At 39.8% G+C, this 22,085-nt stretch overlaps 2 protein-coding genes across 2 annotated transcripts in view; one reads left to right on the top strand and one right to left on the bottom strand.

Moving 5' to 3' along the window:
* Positions 1–1,083: 1,083 nt before the first annotated feature.
* LOC137988788 (broad substrate specificity ATP-binding cassette transporter ABCG2-like) overlaps positions 1,084–22,085 on the top strand; it is a 25,689-nt gene continuing 4,687 nt past the window's right edge. Inside the window, exons 1-11 of the mRNA XM_068834744.1 lie at positions 1,084–1,227; positions 3,794–4,097; positions 5,173–5,232; positions 6,540–6,654; positions 7,818–7,970; positions 9,880–10,037; positions 10,891–11,042; positions 11,751–11,843; positions 14,066–14,265; positions 15,253–15,318; positions 20,486–20,568. Of these exons, the coding sequence (XP_068690845.1) occupies positions 3,841–4,097; positions 5,173–5,232; positions 6,540–6,654; positions 7,818–7,970; positions 9,880–10,037; positions 10,891–11,042; positions 11,751–11,843; positions 14,066–14,265; positions 15,253–15,318; positions 20,486–20,568 (1,337 nt within the window). The 5' untranslated portion in view covers positions 1,084–1,227; positions 3,794–3,840. The remainder of the gene's footprint in view (positions 1,228–3,793; positions 4,098–5,172; positions 5,233–6,539; positions 6,655–7,817; positions 7,971–9,879; positions 10,038–10,890; positions 11,043–11,750; positions 11,844–14,065; positions 14,266–15,252; positions 15,319–20,485; positions 20,569–22,085) is intronic.
* LOC137988799 (collagen alpha-1(XIV) chain-like) lies at positions 16,283–18,683 on the bottom strand. The gene is made up of 3 exons (XM_068834754.1): positions 18,590–18,683; positions 17,905–18,176; positions 16,283–16,675 (listed from the first exon to the last, which is right to left on the bottom strand). The coding sequence occupies exons 1-3, from the start codon at positions 18,681–18,683 to the stop codon at positions 16,283–16,285; spliced, it is 759 nt and encodes a 252-aa protein (XP_068690855.1).

Genomic DNA, 22,085 nt, shown 5'->3' on the forward strand with positions numbered 1-22,085 from the left:
GTGACAACATATCTTAGGGAACAAGGGAGCATAAACCATTTCAGGGATCAAGAAAACAACCCCCTTTCCCCCAACTACTACAGCAACAAGTATTACAGTTACTGATCATCATTTTACTGTAATGTTAAAACCGGTATATTTAGATCAAAATTAACTCTGAACCAACGGCGTTTATACTTATAGGTGTGGTTTGGACGTATTAAATGTTCAGCTCACTTGAGTACGCTATATTTGCGTGACCTTAGCGTGACCAAACATATAGGCTGATTGGAATCATTTACTATCAAGCATCAAGCATCGTGAAGGTAATGTTCTCTTGATTCTTGCATTTCGTCAACATTCCTAGTTTTGTTCAGGGCCCGGTTGATTCAAACGCCCGAGAACCTTTTAAAATCCGGTGAATCGAATATAGTCACTTTCCGACAGTTTCAATCTGTGCGAGAGAGTAGTTTTCGCATACGTGACCTCGAAAATACACACTCTAAGCATATCTTAGTAAAGACGTGTACCAAAGACTTGGTCAACGTTTAACGTGGAGTATATTTCATGGATAGTGAGTGACCTGTCCAAAGGATTAAGTTATCTAGCCTTTGAACGTACAGACCAGTCCACGTCAGGCGTTCCGAACGCGGTATGAAACCCTTCAAAAAATTGCAAAATTGTTTGTATTTCTTTAAATTTATGCCCCTACTGATAGAAAGGACAAGAAGTGACTGCTTTTTAAACGTGTTTATCTAGTTTTAGAGCTTGTATTAATCATAAATATTCTGCCAAATTATGTACAATTCATGTAGCTTAAGAGTAAAGTACAAACCAAAATTCGAGTGGAGTTAAGGCTTGTGACAATCAATGCGAATGACTTTAAATAGAACAGCTATCATGCAGGTTTTTCTGTTGTTTCTAATATTTTTCGCCACGTTTTGCAAAGTAAGACGAAAATTGTCAATTACATAATCATGTGATAAGCCACGCGGCATTTCAGTAATATTATATTTTTAGATACTGTAGCGACATCGTGTGAAGAACGAGGCTTATGGAAATACATGCTATTCTTATGCAAATAAGTGCCGAGTATTCTGCAGTTTAGCTCAGTAAGAAATGGCATAGGCTTTGAAATTGAATTGAACAGCCAAGCAAGCAATGGTGGGCAAAAACGTAGCGTGCTCTTAAATGTGTCACGAGATGTCACGAGTAATGTTGCTCGTGATCAAGTGATTCTTTCAGCTGGTAATTATAAGAAATTGCTGTCACTGCCTTAAAAAAGCAGTGTACCTTGCAACGTTATGTATATTTTATATTTAACAATTATTCGCCTCAGGCTCAGTGATTTTGTATAATCACCTGTGTATTTATACTAAATGTGAATTATGATTGCTAATCTATTAGAAGGCCTTGCATGAGAATAATAAATAATTATTTATTGTTCTCGGAGAATTATATTTAAATTGTAGAGATTGGAAGTGACAGTGCATTTTGCAATTGCTATGAATTAAAAATAATCCATGTTGAAATTCAGGAAGAGTAAGTGAATTAGTCATGCAGCCATAAATTTGTTGTGAGGTAATGAGGGTGTGAGCTCTCCCTGTTTTACACTGGTATAAATATTAAGTGATGTTTAGATTGGAGTATGTTGTAATATCTTAAAAACTTCATTCATTTAATGAGATTGACTGTCTTCCACCTGGAAGATGCAGATGAAAGTATCACTTAATAAACGAATATGAATGTGAGCACAGACATGTGCAGAATCACTTCAATCTTGTGTTGCTTGACACACTTTATGAAGGCTCAGACCTCAGGTACCTTCCAGGGGAGAGACTTGTCGTCAGAGATAGTTAATCAGTAAACAAGGTTTTGGAGTAAGAAGTCTCGGGTTAGAAATTTTCCATTCTTGGTGTACATGTACACACAGGGTCTAAAGATAAAAAAAAAAATTACAATCAAATATTGTGAGTACAATAATAAGAAAGTATTCTCTTTTGTCTCACAATGTGGTCACTTGTGATGTAGATCGTGACGTTTCGACTGCATACTGCTAGTCTTCATCAGGCGATGAGGTCAACTGGTTACACTTCACCTTTTAAGCAGGATGCTCCGCTGTGATTGGTTGGTTTTCAGCAGCTATGATTGGTGCATTTTGATCCTCACTTTACTTCGTTCCAAAGTGGGAACGAAGTAGAGTTTATTGATCGTGATCCTCATTGGTACAAATGCAGGGTCAAAGAGGCGATTCACATAAGACTTCACCCTAACAACATCAACAGGGATAGTGGAATAGAAATTCTGGAAGCATGGATGCCCACGATCAAGAAGCACAACCACAGGAGAACTGTACGACAGCGGACTGCCGAAGGAACAACACACCAAAACAGCGAGGATCAAAATACTCCAATTACAGCTTCTGAAAATTAACCAATCACAGTAGAGCATCCTGCTTAAAAGGTGATGCGTAACCAGTTGACCTCATCACCTGATGAAGACTAGCAGTATGCAGTTGAAACGTCGCAATCTACATCACAAGTGACTACATTGTAAGACAAACGAGAAAACTTTATTATTATTGTACTTCACCACAATGAATAACAGCAACCTTTTTTACGATACTTGTTGTACTTTTTCTCCAATATTAAGGTAGCTCTTGACTTGTGAAAATGTACACATGTAGGAAAGGATAGTCTCCTATGCAGCCATGTAATATCCAATGACTGTATCGAAATGCTTGCCTCCATTTAAACTAAAACCCGATCCAGGCTAGCCAAACAATGTATGCATTGTAACAGCCATGTGTTGCAGAAGGTAAAGGAAAGTTATTGTACTCCAGTGTTTTGCGGCCATTAGTAGTTTAGTTCAAAATGAGGAACACAGACAGTTCTCTGAACCATTGTAAGTTTGGCATATTGGTTTGGGTCCCAGACCAAAGAGGTCAAGGTTCGAAGAGACGTGTGTTGTATGGCAAAGTCTTTAGTGTGAAACTACATGTATTAATTCTTAAAATTTCCTTCAAAGAAAACATACTTAGGGCTTTGACGTCTAGTCAGAAATGTGGTTGTCAGGCTTACATTGTATTTTGCTGGGGTGACACCAAGATACAGTTTGTTTAGCTGAATCATATTTATTCTCTGTGAGGCATGGCCTTGTGATTACAAAGAGAACTATATAGGATAATAATTTGATAGTTCTTTAATGTGGCAGTGGTCTCATTTTGAATCCGTTTTCACCTACAAGGTTAAATTGGTGATCTTCATTTTACTTAGGTTGAATAGTTAGCAACTATCAACCCCCCAAAAAGGACAGAAAACATCTATAGATATCTTCCCTCAATTCTGTCTTATGCATTTCAACACATCTTGTTAATGTTTCTTATCATCTTATCGGTTTCTTTATTGATACAATTATCTATTCACTCTCAACATTACAATGTAGTAAGGGAACAAAGAAGTGTACTATGCACTTACCAGTACCCGATTTCATGCAGACCCTTCAGATCTATAGTCCTGTGTCTTCACCACTACACTACAATGACGAATATGCTCAACCTCTTTTCATTATTTTACTTTTGCATAATAAGTCAATTGATCCACATACATGTATAATTATAACCAAAACTGACCCTAATTTCCTTCTAGGCTTAATTTAGGCTCCAGAAAAACATTTCTTCAATTCATCTGAGTGCATATTCAACCTTGGTAGGTTAAATGAGGATCACCAATTTAACCTACTTTTTCAAGGTAAAACTGGATTCAACCTGAGAATGAATTTTAAAGGCAACATTGATGTCTCTCATCTATTTTAGATTCTAAAGTGATACCAGAGTACTTCCGCAGCGTACAGTGTTATAAGATGGACCAAGAGATATCAAGTAATGAAAAGACACCACTGTTAGAAACAGAACATCCTACTTTGGAAAACCACAGAACACATGATGTTCCAGTGTATGACACCAAACCAAATGGCCCTTCACCACTAAGCCGGTCATTTTCGACAGATTCAAACCAATTTGGAAGTACAACAGTAATCTCCTATCACAACATTTGTTACTCAGTCACCACCAAGGAGAAAGGAATAAAGAAAGAGAGACAAATTATCAAAAATCTCAGGTGAGGGTTGTGCTACTGTAACATCATTTGAATGTTATTTTGAAGAAAAGAAAGGATTTTACCACAATTGCTTGTAATCTCGCAATCTGATAGGTTAATTTACCATTGTCAATAAGAGTCTAGACAATGCTGTGGGCATCATGCTCGCATTAATTTGTCACGCAATGTAATAGCCAATCAGGAACGCCCATTTGGGAAATAAACCAATCATATTACAAGAAAGTTATAGACAACGCTTGCTCTTTCTTTGTGTCATGATTTTGCTCACGCTCTGAAATAAAAACTTTCTTTAGTGTTGAATATTGTGGTAAAAAACAAATCGAAAGTGGTTCAAGCGTTGTCTGTACTCTTATCGACAATGATATTTGTCATCACAGTGGTTAAAATTTGTTCTGGACTCACTCAGCTGTGCCTCGTGAGTCCACAACATTTTGACCATTGTGATGACGAATATCATTGTCGATAAGAGTACAGACAACGCTGAACCACTTTCGATTTGTTAAATTGAAGCAAGCAAGATCATTGTTAAGTTAAAGTAGTCGATAAACAGATACTTTCATAGTGGAGACCCAAACAAATTTAACAAACATACAACATGGAGTAGTGGAATTGAACATGGCATAGGCAACATTTGTGCACAGTGCTCTGACCTTTGCTCCAACTCTGCTCTTTATAAAGTTTTTTATTCTTTAACCCATTCCCATAACCCATTCTTTGACCCTATTGACGAGTAAAATTGTGTGGTATCAGACAGAGTAAAATCTATTAAGGAAAATTTGGTTTTATCAATTCCTCTATTCACTCTGACGAAGGGTTAACGCTCGAAACGTCAGCTTTCCAAATCATTCATGGTCGTGATTCAACCTTTATCAACACATTTGATAAAACCAAATTTTTTTGTTTGACTCTCCCATTGACGCAGCACCACAGTTTCTTTAGAGACTAGAAATTTGTAAAATCTATTAAGTTTCACTCCAAGGAGTCATTGGGTTAGAGACGACATAGTTTTTGAGTGGATGTAGGGGTTACGGGTATTAATATAAATTTAAATTCTTTCTGTATTTCATGATTTAAGTGGCCTTGTGCAACCTGGATTAAATGCAATACTTGGACCAACAGGAAGTGGAAAGACAACGTATGTATAATATTATATAATAGGATATCAAATTTTCTTCCTATTTTTCAACAAAATGTCCTATCTTCATCCTTTTTATTTATCCCTTTACTCTGAGACCCTTTTTAAGGAGCAATATGGTTTCTTGATAAGGTATGTACCCCAGTGGTGAGGGAATTTGATGAGGTAAAAGGGATCAGTGATGAAGGATGTTGAGATCTTTTTAATTTGTATAATGAAAAAATCTTAAGACTTCTCCATCAATGATCAAAGACCCAAAAAACTAAGGACTTCCTCCCACCTCCTAAAAGTAAATAACACATCAAACAGTAAATGGGATAAACATTATTTTGATGATTGTCGAGTCATTTCTGGTGAATTATCACAGAGTCCTCATTTCCCACACCCCTAGGCCAGATTGTTACAAACAGAGACTTCAAGAAACAAGTAAATGTAAAACTGTGACGAGAAAACACAGCATTCCTTTTGTTTGCAGTGGACAGTATAGTAAATAATTTATGGAAAATTGTCTAAAAGGTCTTAATTGTTTTTGTTCTGTGTTTACCACATTGGTGTAGTAGACCTTTGGATAATTCTTCAGGAATTACTTACGGTCAACTGCAAACAACAGAAATGGAGTATTTTGCTTGTTAGTTAGATTTTTTGCTTTCTTTAATGGTGTCATTGTATTTGGTCTTTGTCTTTCACATTCCAGCCATGGTTGTGTGAACAATGAGGACCCTGCAGTATTTCACATGAAAATGACTCAGAGCTGCCCTTTGTAACCAACAATGTTTTGCTATTACAATTTTCTCAAATTGTATTGGTGCATTGACTACTTTATTTTTCACTAATTATTGTGTATAATGGTAACAGGACTGAGTGGAGTCCAATTTGGTGTGTAGTCATACAAGTGATTAACAAAATTGGACGACCGTGTAGTGGGAGTCCGATTTGTTTAATCACTAGTATGATTACAGACCGAATTGGACGACGCAAAGTCCTGTTAGCAATTAATCATGACCATTACAATTTCCAAGAAAGGAAAATTAGTGCATTCCTTTTTCACTGTCTAATGTTACAAATTCGTCCATTTTGGAAAATCTCCAGTTTGGTAGGCTAAGTGGTTGTTGCTATGGTTATTGTGATAAATTCTGTGATTGGTGGATTAAGCTGAGTGCACTTAATATGATTGGCTGATGTAACTGTTCGATTTCAGGTATCCGATTATTTACTGTTGTATACAGCTGTCTTTTTCTGGGGGGTCTTCAATCTTTGTTTTTTATTTCCTGGTTTTTCACATACTTGACTTCTTCACGCTATCTCAGGCTTCTGGACATCTTGGCTGGCCGGAAGGATCGAAAACATCTGTCAGGTGTAGTCCTTGTTAATGGACAAAAGCAACCAGAGAATTTCAAATGTATCACCGGATATGTTGTACAGGTTGGTTGAAGAAAGCCAAAGTGACAAACACACACACACACAGCTTTTAGAATTGTCTTTAAATAAAACAGAACTTATTACAGAGATTTATACGGCAAACGGCAAAATGTTACTTTTACCAAAATCAAAGAGACGAAAACTGACTGCAATGAAATTCTGCAATGTTGTTTCGCATAGATAGTCGTGACATGATTCTACGTCGTTGTACGCTTTGTCTCATCAAAATACTGAGTTGCTAATGGTAGACGGCATATTATGAACATATTAGCATCAAATTATCACAGAATTTCCATGCAAAAGGGAAACGTGTTTTTGGTGGATGGATTGTAATGTTGACTAATATGTGCAGCCGACGTGAGAAAACGTATCATGTGAACAATGATTGATGTCGCCTTTGGATATGATTTGGAAAATGAAGCACAATTGTATTCAAGGCGATGCAAAACTCAAACTGACGTTGCTTAGGTTTTGTGTCAGTCCGCTTTTTCTTTCCTTGTTATCGATTATGCATGGAATCATAGTTCATTATGCATGGTTCTCTAGGCGTAAACGCTAACGGCTTAGTTGACCAGTGACATCATGGACCACAGCGTTTATACCATCTACTGACGTTACACCAATCACTTGACTCTGAAGATGAGTTACGCTTAGGTTAGCTAAACATCATTCAATGTCACCCTAATCAGTCCTCAGGACTACACTCACCCGGACGATCGTACTTCTCTTTAAGAATTGTAGTGGGTTTAAGGACAGTGCCTACTGTTATTATTGTGCATACGTTCTGTGCATCGAATTAAAAAAAAAAAAAAACACGCGGAGAAACAATAACTTAGCAAGTGCTCTTGGTATCCAAAAAGAAGATTGGGGGTAACCATGCATTTTTTAGAGATAATTAAGCTTCATTTTGGAAAAGGACGCCATACATTGCCTTGTATTTTAAAGCTTTTTATAATTAATATTGTTGATTGATCATCTTTGAAAAATGCGTGGTTTCCCCCAATTTTCTTTTTGCTTTTCCCGCATACTCATAAACCGTGCAAATATTCCTTTGAATTAGTAGGCACCGTCCTTGGTGCTTTCTAAACCACTTGCTTACGAATGAAGTTCATTCAACACTTAATTGAACCCCACTCTATGCATTCAGTTTTTTTATAATTTTCCAGGATGATGTTGTGATGGGAACTTTAACGGTGAGAGAGAACTTGCATTTCTCTGCATCCTTAAGACTCTCCAGAAAGCTGAGTAAACGCGAGCGTTCAAAGAGAGTAGAGGAAACTCTTAGCGACTTGGGCTTGTTTCATGTGGCGGAGTCTAAAGTACGTACAGATAAGTCTAATGGTAATGGTAATGCATTTGTATACTGCACATATCACATCAGTCTCGTGGCGATTTGTAAATTCTCTGAGAGTTAGACCACCAACATCGATGGTCTCCAGTGTGTGAGTTCTTTAAGGTCCCACATTGTTGGTTAACAGGAAGGGTTGTAAGACGGGGCCCACGGTTTTTAGTCCTTATCAGAGAAGACTTGAAAGTCTAACCATTTGCAGATGAAATTACAAAGGCAGCACTTTCTCCTCAGTTAGTTTTAAGAAGATGAGCATCGCTGGGTCCAACTAGGGTTTAACACATTGACCCCTGGGAGTGAGACTTGACATATTTTACTCTGTCTAACACCAGACGACTTTACTTGTCAATGGGGGGTGTCCTAGGGCGTTTGAGGTGTGAATGGGTTAACCCACTGACCCCTGGGAGTGACACTTAATAGATTTTACTCTGTCTAACGCAAGACCAGTTTACTCGTCAATGGGGGTGTCCTAGGGCGTTTGAGGTGTGAATGGGTTAACCCACTGACCCCTGGGAGTGACATTTAATAGATTTTACTCTGTCTAACGCAAGACCAGTTTACTCGTCAATGGGGGGTGTCCTAGGGCGTTTGAGGTGTGAATGGGTTAACCCACTGACCCCAGGGAGTGACACTTGACAGATTTTACTCTGTCTAACGCCAGACGACTTTACTCGTCAATGGGGGGTGTCCTACGGCGTTTGAGATGTGAATGGGTTAACCCACTGACCCCTGGGAGTGACACTTAATAGATTTTACTCTGTCTAATGCAGGACCAGTTTACTCGTCAATGGGGGTGTCCTAGGGCATTTGAGGTGTGAATGGGTTAACCCACTGACCCCTGGGAGTGACACTTAATAGATTTTACTCTGTCTAACGCCAGACGACTTTACTCGTCAATGGGGGGTGTCCTACGGCGTTTGAGGTGTGAATGGGTTAACCCACTGACCCCTGGGAGTGACACTTAATAGATTTTACTCTGTCTAACGCAAGACCAGTTTACTCGTCAATGGGGGTGTCCTACGGCGTTTGAGGTGTGAATGAGTTAACCCACTGACCCCTGGGAGTGATACTTGACAGAGTTTACTCTGTCTAACGCTAGACGACTTTACTCGTCAATGGGGGGTGTCCTACGGCGTTTGAGGTGTGAATGGGTTAACCCACTGACCCCTGGGAGTGACACTTGATAGATTTTACTCTGTCTAACGCAAGACAAGTTTACTCGTCAATGGGGGGTGTCCTAGGGCGTTTGAGGTGTGAATGGGTTGACCCACTGACCCCTGCGAGTGACACTTATTAGATTTTACTCGTACATGGGGGGCATCTTAGGGCGTTTGAGGTGTGAATGGGTTAACCAACTGACCCCTGGGAGTGACACTTGACAGATTTTACTCGTCAATGGGGGGCGTCCTCGGGCGTTTGAGGCGTGAATGGGTTAAGCAGTCTCCTCCATTAAACACGTGATCTTCCGCACGAAAGTCCGCTGCTCAAGCAACTGAGCCACAATTCTATATGAAATCAGCGGCAACTGTCTTTGCATGAAATGATTTAAAATTTAAAAATTAGGGGATTGCTTTTAAAATTATGCCGAGCCTTTTCAATTATTGCCATTCATGAAAAGGGCTAGAGGAGAAACAAAACCCTACAAAAGCGCTGTACCAGTCTTCCTGAGAGTTCTAGAATTTTTCGGCAAGTGGTAAGCCGTTTTCTTGGGCCCTAACATAGCCAAGAAACAATGCTTTACTGATGCTGTCCAGTAATAACATCAAACAAAACACATCAGAAAAAATATTCTTGCAAATTTCTGGAACTGAGAAAAATGGAAATCATCCACGGAGCTCATCTGTGCGTAAATTCATTAATTTTATTTGCTCATCCGCCAGGTTGGAAACGAGTTTATTCGAGGAATATCTGGAGGTGAACGCAAACGTACCAACATTGGAATGGAACTTATATTGGCACCATCTGTTTTGTTTCTTGATGAGCCAACCACTGGGCTGGATGCAGCCACAGCTGTGTCCGTTGTTCAGCTTCTTCAAGGGTAGGGAAGGTCTTTACTGCCTCGCTAAAGTAAATTCTTTGTGAAGAAATTCCTGCGCGTGAACAGCCACTCGAGAATGTGTGAAAGAGCGCGGTTGAATTCTTTGACTACAGAATTTGACCTTGTCCCTCAGCGTTTTCCTCGGCGTTTTCCAGCGTTTTAACGTAATAAAAGAATACCTTTTCAAACGTAAAACAAATACTTTTATTATGCTAAAACGGCAGTTAACGCTGATGAAAACCGTTTGAAATGCAAATATATACTTTTTAAAATACGGATATGGTATATTCAATGGAGTGGACAACGCTTCGGTCGTTAAGATTCATTTAAGTATTGCCAGTCAAGTAATCACTGCAGGTATAATTGAAAACTGTTGCTTAGAGCGTTGTTAGTCCTACTCAGAGCAAATAAATGACGAAGGCAGACACTCTAATCGTACTATTTCTAACCGGTGACAAAGAACTACAATGATGGTTAAACGTCTTGGGACATTTCGCGACATGCAGATTAATCTATGCACCACAACCCCCTCCCTCCCACCTCCCCCCCCCCCCCCCTCCCAGAAAAAAAAAAAATTGTACATTCCAAACTGGCAATGTAGCTGTTTGCTATTAACAACATTGTAGGAGGGGGAAGGGGGAAACGGTAAACACCCCCTCTAATCGCAAATCAGGTCCTTCTTCCTCGAGTGACATAAACGATATTTTTTCCTTATTTAAAAAACGTTTTCGTTGACTGCCACCTGGAATCTTGTCCCCCATTGTAGCGCCGTGTAGACTGTCAGTCATTGAGGATAAGTTTCTTGCCCCATTAGTCTTCACAATGTCATTTACTGTCGCTTTATCCTTTATAGGCTCGGTCACCGTGGCAAAACCGTGATTATGTCCATACACCAGCCTCGCTACTCTATATTTAAGACCTTTGACACCATTTCATTACTGTCCAATGGCGAGTTTGTGTACCAGGGCCCCGCAAATCAAGCAATGAAGTACTTTGAGGATATAGGTGATTATTATAGATCGTAATGCGCTTTTCACCCGATTGTGGAATATAATTTCGCCCATTGCTTTGCTTTTGTATTCTTGAGCCGTGTAATTGCCGCAAAAATCTTGCACCACATTGGAGCCTATCGGCGGCAATCGAAGAACTTGCTCGCAACCTAGTCTCCAGGGTCTTTGTGGCTTTCAGCCTTTCAGCCACCTTTCTGAAAGTAGAAGAGCCCGGTGTTGTGGTGCCCTTTCCGGAGCTGCCCGTATTTGCTTTGCGTGTGATTGGCTATGTGGGTTTTGTACATTTGCAATTAACCCAAGTAATTTTGCAACCGTCAACGGCCTCATATGTTCTTCATATGGCTATTTTGTGATTGACGTTTCAGTGATTTAGACTAAAAAAAGGCATTGCGCTGTGAAACTGAACTTTCTACATTCTGCAATGGATAAATCGTGCTTTTAAGATTTCGATGCCCATACTTGCCCATACTTAAGTTGTTACCTAAAGTTGAACACCTTAATACCTCAGTAAAAACGGGCTGAATCCCAAATATGATTTAATTAACGTACAATATAAAATTTCAGCCCATCTCAGCCTTTCTTTCTTTCACTTTCGGGTAATGTAAAATTTTTGGCTATGCGTGATTTGTATAGTCCGCCAACACGTTATATTTAGATAGCATATATCTTCTTTCATGATTACGTTTCCATTTTTTGCTCAAAGGTTTTGTTTGTGAACCACATAATAATCCAGCAGACTTTTTCATGGATGTAATAAATGAATGTGACGCTGCTCGCGGATTAAGTAACAGCTCAGGTATAGTCTGACTCCTCCCGTATTTTTCATTTCCTTCTCTACCTGCCATCTGCTAACCCTTGTCTCCCCTCCCCTCCTGAATCCCTTATTGTTTTTCCCTTCCGCTGTTGAAAGTACCAGTTATTATTTTTTTTTCAGGTATTGTCTGACTCCTCTCGTATTTTTCCTTTCCTTCTCTACCTCCCATCTGCTAACCCTTGTCTCCCCTCCCCTCCTGAATCCCTCATTGCTTTTCCCTTCTCTACCTCCCATCTGCTAACCCTTGTCTCCCCTCCCCTCCCCTCCTGAATCCCTCATTGTTTTTTCCTTTCGCTGTTGAAAGTACCAGTTATATTAAGTCGAATAATTTAATGTCAGGGGAATAAATAGGCTCCATCACCAGCCAAAGACCGCGTTCGTTCTCAATCAGCGGAATCTGGAGCCAAGTAAATCTGTTTTAGTTCCCAGGCGCTCATCGTCCAAGTGCATTCTGAGATATGGGAGCAAGTCAGAACCCATCACTTGACAACCCATACTCTACCTCTGAAATGACGATTATCGACAATTCCTAATCCTAATCCTAAATTGATTATTATCGTCATTACGTCGGTACAATTATCGTCAATTTAGGACGCTTTAATAGCGCTTGATAAAGATTATGGGAAATTAAATCTGTTTTCAAAATCCGAACCCCAATGCCTGAACTCGGAGGACTCGAACCTGGGAATGTTCAATTAAACACCCTTTCACTTAACCACTAGACTACCACATCGCTAGCTGCCAGAATATTATTATTTTTTAATATGTCAATATTTTTTCTTCCCAATGCGGTTGTAAACGTGTATTATCACCCGCCAAGAAACAAGTTTAAGGACGGTGCCTACTATTGTTATTGCGCATACGTTCTGCGCATCTCGAGATACTCGGATTTCCTATCGGTGATGCTTACTAATACAGGGATATTTTTGCGCAGTTTAAAACTATGCGGAGAAAGTAGATCTTAGTAAGTGTCCTTAGTATCCTTACTAAGAAAATTGGAGGTAACCACGCATTTTTCAAAGACAATTAATGAATAATATTTGTAAAAAGCTTTAAAATACAAAGCAATGTATGGCGTTCTTTCTTAAACTGAAGCTTAATTATCTCTCAAAAATTCATGGTTACCCACAATTTTCTTTTTGGATTTCAATAACACTTGTTAAGATCTACATTTCCTGCATAATCAACACCGGAGAAAAAATATCTTTAATTAGTAGGCACTGTCCTTAAACTGGAGAAAACGTTGGTTACGAAACCTCAAGAGAAAGCTAATAATTTTAAAATCAAGCACTAGACTTAACCACTATTCAACAATAATTTTATTTATACTAAGTAGAGTTGGTAAGTAATCCATTGGCGTAGCCAGGATTTTTCAAAGGGGGGGGGGGGGGGGGGGGCACACGGTGTCAGACAAAGGGTACTCGCGTTTTTGCAACCTGAATATTGTAGGTTGTTTGCGTAAAAAACGGCTTACAAAGGGGGGGGCACGGGCCCCCCAGGACCCCCCCCCCCCCTAGCTACGCCCTTGTAATCGGTACAGTTGTCAGCCAGTTGCTCTTTACTGGTTAAGTGGATAAAAACGGTTCTTTTAAAGTGGGTGCTCCGGGCTTAAATCCTGTCCAGGAATGCAGCTTTTACTTTTTCTGTTTTCATCTGCTACGAGAAGTCCTGGGACAGGGTAATCTAAATTGACAATGACACTCAATCCAAAGAAAATTAGGAATTGTCGATAATCTTCATTTCGATAGTAGAGGAGATGTTTCACTTGACCGCTTTCCGTCTTGTGACTGCTATGCAACCACTCACTACTAGTCCGACTGATGAAGGCAAAGTAATGCAGCCGAAATATTTCGATCCCGTGATTTTATACCTTTCTGAGTCGTAATCTTTTACAGTTATGAATCCAGAACTTAACATTCTCTTATTTAATTTATTTTTGTGCAACCAGTTTAATATTTACTCGCTGTCACGCTAAAATGCCCAGGATGTTATAACTTAAGAATGAACTACAATCCTGGTCAAAACTGTTGGGCAGCGAAAGAAGAACACGCGTTGCTCATATAACGATGGAAGCCTGTACAGTAAATTCTCTACTTTTCGCCCAAAATTTGACAAGTGTCCTGAAGTCTTTTGACCCGGATTGTAGTTTTAACTTTTTTTTCAAAACAAAGGATATAACTAATAAAATGATTGTTATTTTTTAGAAACAACTGTTGTGTCGATGGGAGAGGGCCATTCCTCAACTAAGCCGCCAAATTTGCCGGAGATCTTCAGGAAGTCACAGTTTGCTAAAATTGTCCAGGATTCCACAAAGCCAATCCTGGAGGAATTCTCTGCCAGCCAGGGTAGCGTGGTAGTTTCTGAAGGGGACAAGATAACCTATGCTACTTCATTTTGCAGTCAGGTGTGCTGATGGGTTACTTGTCTTTCGATTCTGAATACGAATGAGGGCTTAATTAACCACTCCCCTTGGGGCTTTTCAGGGGCAATGTTCAATATTTTTGCGGGGGACTTTTGCCAGACTGCTTTATGGCGCAAATGGCAGCCGTGCAGTTTGCAATATTAACTGAGTAACAAGTAGAATTCACAGGTGCCCCCAGAAAAGAATGAATGAGAGATCAACACCAGGAGTTCATTAAGGGGAGCCTCTATCTCCACTAATTCCTTGAGTCAACACTTTCCCGAGAGTGGCTTAGTTGGTTGAGCACCGGGCTGCCATGCGGGAGGTCATGAGTTCGACTCCGGCCAGACCAACACTCAGGGTCTTAAAATAACTGAGGAGAAAGTGCTGCCTTTGTAATTACATCCGCAAATGGTTAGACTTTCAAGTCTTCTCGGATAAGGACTATAAACCGTAGGCCCCGTCTCACAAACATCTTCCATGTTCATTAGTTCCCTGTGGGACGTTAAAGAACCCACACACTATTCGAGAAGAGTAGGGGATGAAATTCCCGGTGTTGTGGCTGTCCTCTGTGAGTATATGGGTGGGTGGGTGGATATAGCAGGTCCACATCAGCTAAATAGCTGCCACAACTTCAACCTGCTCAAATAAATAAATAACATAACATAACATAACATAACAGTAAATTCATTTTTAGGAACAGGTTTTTCCCGCGAAAAGTATTATGTTTCCCTTTACGCTGAGATACCTCTGTTTTGATTGGCTTTTACAACAGTGTGCGTTCAGAATCTCCCAAGGGAAGCGTTCTATAAATAAATCTACTCGGGAAAGGATAGACTCCCATGCCAAGTATAGGAGAGATAGAGACCCCTTTGATGAGCTCCTGACCAACACCATATTCTCAAATATTGATAGGATTTTAAGAGCTAAACTTGCGTCGTGGTGTCATCAGCGATTGAAAGTTTCTTGAAGTGACTTTGTTTCTCTTAGCTGGTAACAGTATCTGGACGAGCAGCGAAAAACATACTGAGAAATCCACAGACTTCAATTGTTCAGGTGAGAGACTCCCACGTTGGCTCACCTTGGGCTTATTTTTTTGGCTTGTCACGCTATCTTAAGGAACTATTGCGTGAAGTGCCAAAATAAATCACGCTCGCCTTGTGCTTTCTATTTATACTCCGTTAGTATCCTAAGTGGAGTGTTTTTGCTATCATCGTCTTGTCTGAATGAAAACGGTATTTACGCATTGTTTTTATTTGCCATTAAATATTTTGTTTTGTTTGTTTTTTAAAGCATAACGTTTGCGTTTATGTTGGATTTCAAAGAATAAATCTTTCAAAAATTCCGCTTTTGGGGAAACCTTGCATATAAAATTATTAATGAAGACATCGACTTCGTCCTCTTCGAGGAAATGGCTTCGTTAAGTTATCATTATGATAGCGTCAACCGCTCCGTTATTTATTAAATGTTTACGGGATTTTCTGCATTCAAGAAAGTCACAGAAAATAGAGGATTTCATCCCCGCAAAAAACAAATATTCTGGAAAATGTGTTTATTTCTCACTGGCGGTGAGAATGCAACCAATTTTTTAAGGGGAGTTGTCACCTAACCCCAGTTCAGTTGCCTAGCAACCACAAATCTACTGTAGCTTAGTGGTAGAGTATCCGTAGTAATCGGAAGGTCATATCTTCGACTCCTGTTTAAAGCCGTCGGGTTTTTCTTTTCCGAGTATTCCCGAGTGAGTCAGTGTTGATCAATGCATCTCTTTATACCCAATGATCTTTGCGATCAGTGATACACCGCTCAAAGTTGATGAAAAATTGTTAGGCGTTGCCCACGGTTTAGTTAAAGTTCTTATAAAGACTAACCATTTCAGGTGTAATAAGGCATTTACAGAAGTCTTTTAGCAAATTTCCTTCCTGTCCGTTCTTTCCTCTTCGTTTAATTTAACCCAGAAAATAGTCATGATTCTAATGCTACAAATCACACCGGGCATATTTGATTTCCAAGCTTCGTGACCTCAGTCATCAAAATAGTAGTCTCGGTAAAAAATGTGCACAGGAATCCCATCTACTATTTGCTTGAAAGCGCTCATATCGGATATGCGATAAAAATGTGCATCCGTCGAACTCGGTATCGCGACAAGCTCCTTAACACTGGGTATCCTGTCGCCTAGGGCCACAAGAAAGATTTCTGGTCCGAGTGCCTTGATCCGACTGGCTGCCCAAGTTAAGCTCTGTAGGTTTTCAGTAGCAGGCCCATTAGTTACCAGTACCACTCTCTTTTGGCTTCCTACGCGGACTCCAGAGTCGCGGTTCAGTAGCAGTCCGTTTTGTGTCGTTTCGAGAGCATTCAGTATGCTCTTGTTTCCTCCTTGATGGTGCATTTTACTGAGGAGTAGTTCAGTTGTGAGCTGGTGAATAACCAAAGAAAGTCTAGAATTGAACAGTGAAGAGACTTGAGAGGAACACTTTGCATTAACTTTGTTTAATAAGGTCTTGTGTCATCAGGTTTAGGTGTGCAAATAAACGAAAGAGCTTAGGGAGAGTATGCGCCTTTTATTCCCAGTCCCCAGTTTTTATTGTTTTGGCCGCACTTCTGCTAATATATAGACTTAGCCAAGCCTGAATGCGGAGCTTCCGGGTTATTTATCTCATTTGCGTTCGGTTGAAAACATGGATCCTCAAAGACCTATGAAACTAATTAACTTTTCTGGACTTAATTATTTATAGCAATGTGGCTTAGATTACCTCATTTTATCAACGCCAAAAAGACGGCCACGAAGTAGTTCGTTGCATTTAAAAATCATGGCTCCAACGCAAATGTTTATCTTCATCACTAGCCTCAATTCGTCGATGTTGTTTTCCAGCTGCCGTTCTAAAATTGCTTGAAAGCATTTCCCTGAGAATTTTTCCATCCTTTAGCAGAGGTTTTTCCGTGAAAAATCATTTCGAACAGTCCAGAAAAAGCAATTATGTTTGCACATGCAAACCACATAAACCCCTTCACTTAGTCTAACTGAGGTCACATTGGCATACATGGAGGGGTGGACGTAGTACGGACGGTCGCGAATGACGTCATAGCTAAAGCCAACATTTCTCGTATCCATGGGACCTTAATCTTTGTGCTCCGCGCGCGCTCCTTCGGCGCGCGGAGTTCAGCTTTGATTTCCCGCACATCCCACAGTAGAAAACTTAAGCAACAACGACGCGACGGCAACGGCAACGAGAACGTCATCTCAAAATATAAATTCGCGTTATTGTAATCATGACTTGGTGACTATTTCAACCTTTTGAATATGACAAGGTTGTGGTAGTTCCTCAAAAATTACATTGGTCGGAACGGCGCTTAATTTAGGCGACAAAATTATAATTTATCCTCGATTGCTGAGGTTCTTCCTAAAACCTCAAATTTGGCTATTTTACGTTGTTGTTTTGCTGGCGACGGCAAAGAAATGGACAAAAGCGAAAAATGCACGTGCAAGGCGTGCAAACTGCCCAGTAATTATGTAAATTTGTGAAGTTCTCATTGCCGTCTCCGCCGTTGTCGTTGCTTAAGTTCTCTAATCTGAAAGCCTGGTACGGGCTACAATTGGCGACCTTTTGCCATTAGAACAGTTCCTGTGTTGATTCTTTTGCTTACCTTGGGTGACTTAAAATTGAAGCTTACAGAGGCATTGGCACCAAATGTTATTGCAGCGAATCGTGAGTCAGGCTCAAACCTTGTCACCAGGCTCTTCGCAACACTTACACTGACATTGAAGTCGGCCCTGGATATCGACTCGGATGAATCGAGAACAAACACGACGTCATAATATGGAGTGAATCTCTTGTCTCTTGAGTTGTCATGGCGATCAAGAAGATATGTCATCATTTTATGTCTCGTTTCTTCAAGTGGAGGAATAGCTCGCAAACCTAAAACACAATATGTTGTGCGCATTAACTTTCAAAACTCCTGTACTGAGATCCTTCTGCGTTCCACCGTTTTGGTGGAGCGAAAGGAAACGCTTCTGGGAACTAAGTTTAATCCCAGTCTTTGAAGTAAAGTCAAATTCTTAAGAACATTTATGCGGCGAGTATGTCAGCCATAGTTAATTGTCTACCGTAGTCCTGTAACTTGCTGACCTTCCGATGTTGTCTCGACTGCTGTAGGAGCCCTCGGAATTTTTGCGAGTATTCCCTAGTCATCACCAATGAATGCATCCCTTCACTTTTTTGCTTATGGCTTAGAGGTCAAGATAGAAAGTGGGACAATCATTCTCTACAAAAAAAAGTTAGTGTGGGCAGTTCAAATAGAATGACATTCATATCTTATCTGTTAGGCTTACTTTCGTAAATATCCTCCGCTGTTTCCCAAAACACTTGGCCGCAACATGTCTCTGCAACGAGCAAAGCGACCAACACTTCAATAAAGAGAGTCATTGGTTTTATGTATCTGTAATTTATGATCTCTCCACTTCTAATGAATTAAGTTTCACGTGTAGCACATAGATGGGCATCAGTGTATGTGCTCTCTGGAAATTTTCAAATCATGAAATATTAGAAGTGTGCTCCTATCGTAAGACACTCCATAGCTTTTCAAAATGTCAAGATAAGTAAAGGAATTTCCCCTGGCCCATGGCTACTTCGGTGGATTTGGGTGAACCTCGGATCCGCTGAACATTTTTTTGTTTGTGATCCTGCTGTTTGGACATGATTAAACCAACCCTTTTTTGCTTGCCTTTATCTGAACTTGAATCCGATCGCTTAATTTAAGGGGTTTGTTGGCAGTTTTGTGTTACATTTAACGTTTTCGGCAAACGCTTCCAACATGAAATTGAAGGGACAAGTGATCCTTGTACTTATCTGAACAACTTAAGCAATAAGGCCATTTACGAGTTCATGTTGAGTTGTTACAGAAAGAACTGTAGCGCTGTTTATTTAATATTTACTAGCCGCATTACATTACGTTTGGAGATTGCAATTAAAAGGCTATATGTAAGATTTATGCTTAAACTTAAAGAGACGAAGGTGGGGTCGCTAAAATTAAATTTACCCAAAGTGACTAAGATGGGGTCTATAATTGGCCATAAAATAGACTATAAAGTAGGGGTAGGGGTTCTGAGAGGCCAGCGTTGACCCAAGTACACCCCCCCCCCCCCTTCCTGGTGTGCATATATACTTATTTTATTTTTTTACTTATGTAATACTCACAACTATATTTACTCTGTAAACAGTCCCACTTGCTACCCGCTTAGATTAGCTTTAGCTATTTGCTGGTTAGCGTTGTTTTTATTAACAGAAACTTGATATTAACTTAATAAACTTGACTTGCTTAGAATTCTTTTAATTTGAATTTTTAACGTGATGTTTCGTAGACCTCAACATAAACAAAGGTCTTCAGTAGTAAAGGTTATATCGATAGAGCTTTTTCGATATATTAAAATTCAGCTTGATAGTGAGGCATGAGGACAAAGACAAAGGAAAGTGGATAATATGTAAATATTTTTCACATTCATTCCAAAGTGTTTCTATTACTGTCACTGCCTCATTATCAAGCTGAATATTTGATTTTTCGAAAATGACCTATTTGGAAAATCCATATATCACATTTAGTGAGAGACTGGTAACTCTATTGAGAACACAGCCACTACGCAGTGACATCTGACTCGTTGATAAAGCAAACGTTTTTCACTGCCAACTTTTTCTTCTAGCGTTTGTTTCAACTGGCGAATCAATAAACTTTCCTTACGTTGGCTGTGTATATCAGATCGACCATCACAACTACCCATCCTTGCCTTTGAATTTACGATTATGGTTAATTTTTAATGTGCCTTTTCAATTTGACCATAGTCGGCAGGGCTGTTTTCACAAAATGCTTAACGTTTCAAAATTCGTTGCTTGAAGTTGATAATTGTGGACGTGAGCTAAAATAACTGAAAGCTAACCATTTTAAAGTCGGTTCCTTTAGACCTTACAAATTGAAAGCTAACAATTTTGGCGTTCGCACCCCAAAGCTCAACATCGCTCCAGGATCTTATCGACTTTCCACATGCCATGTTGAAAGCCGAGAATACCCTGGGGACGAGGTTGCCCAATGCTCAAACAGGGTCGCGTGAGCCTTGCCGCCATCGCCACGTTGCCCGCGTAGCCGCCATTTTTAACAGGAGGTCCGACTGAACAATGATGATATCTAGTTTTCTTTGTTATTTTGTGCTAATTGTTATTTAATTTTTTCCCCACAGTTGATCGTTATGATTATTTTTGCTCTAATTGTCGGCGCAATTTATTATCAACTCAAGAGAGATGAATACGGTATTCAAAACAGGTGACTGTTTATTTATCATGTTATTTATCATAACGCGAAGAAAGTAGGGAAGACATTTCTTTATAAGTATTTCTTTAGTCATTTTAATGTGACTAGAACTTATCATTACCTGTGGCTGTAAATTGCTCATCCAGCTATTTTTAATCATATTTTAAATATCTATAAAAAAAAGTCTTGAAATTCGTGAAAGTCTTCAACTCGTCTAATCCTTCCGCCATCTTAGTTTGTCCTGCACGGTCAGAGTCACGTGACAGGTACGTTCAATGTCAGAGAGCGCCCCATTGTTTGGTTCGCCGGCTTTCCTAAACAGTCTCCTCTAACATATAGATTTAGCCAAGCCTAAAAGCGGAGCTCCCAGGTTGTTTATTCTTACTGGCTGTAGGATTAGTGAAAATAAAAGGCTTTGAAGTTGTCCACGTTTTGGTTTTCCCGGATATTACTTAATTATGTCATTTTCTTCGCTGCCTAACTAGTGAATTCCACAGTTAATTTCATCCGAAAAACCGACTGATCGCATGAATCACGAAGGGATGAGTGTGATATCGGTTTTTCCAGCGAAATTTACTGTCGAATTCACCAGTTAGGCAATTAATTTTTCTTGAATCGCAAGAGTTTGAAGAGTAAACAAGCAAATCCTCAGCCAGCGAACGGAAAAGGAAAGATTTCAGAGTCGACTATCAAAAGCCAGCGAATAGGAATCACGCTAAAATTAGAACTCAAAGACGTACTATAGCTCGTGATGTGACAGATTGTCTTTGTCGGTTCAAAGTCAAACAAGGAGTTATATTGATGTATTTTATTCCACTTTATCTCTGAAAACGAGATAATTTACATTTTGATGCATTTCATTGAAACACGCCAGCTTGGCTTAGAACCAGAATCGGCTAGAAAGGACAAACGTCAAACAAGATCTTCAACAAATTACCTGTACGTGCTCTAAACAAACTTCTGAAAACACAAGCTGGTGATCGGGCTGGTGATATTTCTCCTTACTTTTACGAGAACTCATTGTGATTACATGTTTATAACATAAGCGCAAAATGTTCTTGTCACTGTCGAGGCACATCGAAACAAGAAGATTTGTCGATGTACTTTATTCCACTTTTCAAAAACAGCTGACCTCGAGGCCGCGATATGGTCACGTGATTACTGGTCAGCGGCTATCAGCAGCTACTTTGATAATGTTATGACGAAATTCATGATCAATAACAGGACAGACGAATGAAAAACTGACATCAATTTGTTAAATTGCCTCCTTGATGAGCTCTAAGCTTGAGCCCGTATATGGTTACGTGATACTGGTGACATTGGCATACATGGAGGGGTGGACGGATGTACGGTCGTACGGTGACCAAAACCAAATTTTCTCGCACAGATGGGTTACCATATTTTCTTAACTATGGTGCTCTGCGCGCGCGGAGCTCCGCTATTAACTCTGTTTAAACTAGAACCGTTTGTTTCCGCGCTAAACAACAGAATGCGAACATCAGTTGACAACGCCGCGCGCAGAAAAATGT

The sequence above is a fragment of the Montipora foliosa genome, unplaced genomic scaffold, assembly GCF_036669935.1.
Source record: "Montipora foliosa isolate CH-2021 unplaced genomic scaffold, ASM3666993v2 scaffold_427, whole genome shotgun sequence".
In the NCBI taxonomy this organism is placed as follows: Eukaryota; Metazoa; Cnidaria; class Anthozoa; order Scleractinia; family Acroporidae; genus Montipora; species Montipora foliosa.